At 55.3% G+C, this 1,578-nt stretch overlaps 1 protein-coding gene across 1 annotated transcript; it reads right to left on the reverse strand.

The window, feature by feature from the left end:
* Positions 1 to 603: 603 nt before the first annotated feature.
* On the reverse strand, positions 604 to 1,371 carry LOC123107973 (zinc finger A20 and AN1 domain-containing stress-associated protein 7). Its single transcript, XM_044529849.1, has one exon. It carries the CDS (start codon positions 1,281 to 1,283, stop codon positions 792 to 794), a length of 492 nt encoding a protein of 163 aa, XP_044385784.1. The 5' UTR covers positions 1,284 to 1,371; the 3' UTR covers positions 604 to 791.
* Positions 1,372 to 1,578: the final 207 nt, after the last annotated feature.

Consider the following 1,578-nt stretch of genomic DNA (forward strand, 5'->3'; position numbering starts at 1 on the left):
ATCCTGTGGACCGAACAGGGCCTAAGAAGGCAAGAATAAAATAAAAATCCGATTAAGAGCCCCAAATCAAGTGGTGCTGAAACTGTTGGACTCGGAAAGCACACACAGCTTTATGGATGTTTGCCTTATTGTCCAGAATTCAGACTGAACCACAACAACCTAAACAGCCTCTGACAGTTAAGGTGGCTAATGGGGAACTACTAGTATAGAATATAATAAACTGTCTGAGGACCTGGTTCCGTGCAACGCGGGAACGTACGAAAGGGCGGATGTGCGCGTGGCACGGCCGTCGCCGGCGGGCCCTCCCGGCGTCACCTCCCTTTCTCCCCGGCAAAAAAATACGCGCTCAAGCGCCCGCCTCTGGAGCGGCCGGCGTAGGGAAGAGACGAGGAAGGACAGAAGAAAAAGGGGAAAGAAAATTAGTGCCTGATAGGTGGGTCCCTCGTTCACCTCAGCAGGTCAAATATTGACATGGATTAGTCTTCACCGCAATGACCCACATGCAATAGATTGGCCATTTTAGATTTCAGATGTATATCACATTTGGTACCAAAGTAATTATACTTAGTTTATTTGTACATACGGTCACAGTTAACCAACATATGAACTAAATTCTCTTGTTGATCAATTCATGAATTAACCACATTTGTTCACAGTACAATCTCCGAAGTCCAAACTAAGATTTACACGTTCCAAGAAAATACAAAGAAGATCGATCGATCTATATCCTCGAGGCCGCCATGACTACTGCTTTATCGGTTGGCCGTTGATCTGCTGGTTTGTTGCTGGCGTCAGATCCTTCGGGTGATCTTGTCCGCAACCACGACCGGATTGTGCTTGGCGATCTGCTCCTGGCCGGCGGTCTTGTAGTCGAATCCACAGTCGTGCTTCTCCGAGTAGCGGTGCACGCTGCAGAAGGTGCCCTCGCAACGGCATCGGAACCCCAGCAGCCCCACCTTCTTGCGGCACGTCGCGCACCGGTTCGCCGCCACCGGCGGCTGCTTCACGGAGCTCGCGGAGGAGTCAGCCGCGGCGGCGGTGGAGGAGGCGGCCGCACCATCAGAGGACGGGACGGCGACGATCATCTTGGCCTTCTTCGCCGGAGGCCCCGTCGAGGCGGCCACGGTGTTAGCGGTGCCGATGACGACGTGGTCCAGGTAGCACTTGGAGCACATGTTGCCCGTGGCGGCGGCGCCGAAGAAGCCGCAGCCGTTGGCGCACATGCCGGCCGTCTCCTCCTTGTCGGGGCACTTGCGCTTCTGCGTCGTCGCCGATGCGTCCATCGCCGCTACGTACGTAGTCCTCGAAGACTCCCGCCGGTCTGTATTGGGGCGCCGGGACCTGCGTGATCTTGGTGGGAGGGGGCGAGGCTGTTTGGTTGCGTTTGGTTGTGCGTGGGGGTGGAACCTTATAACGGTGGCTCGAAGACGAACGCGCGTCGGTCAGGTAGCAACCAAACAGCCTCCTAGTAGGAGTGGCATCCGCATCTGTGCCCAAGACGGCCAACGAACACGTCCGGCTTGCGGTGTCAACACTGCTAAACGGAAAACCGAGCGTGTGTTACACGCAAAAGGTAAG

The sequence above is a fragment of the Triticum aestivum genome, chromosome 5A (assembly GCF_018294505.1).
Source record: "Triticum aestivum cultivar Chinese Spring chromosome 5A, IWGSC CS RefSeq v2.1, whole genome shotgun sequence".
Taxonomy (NCBI): Eukaryota; Viridiplantae; Streptophyta; class Magnoliopsida; order Poales; family Poaceae; genus Triticum; species Triticum aestivum.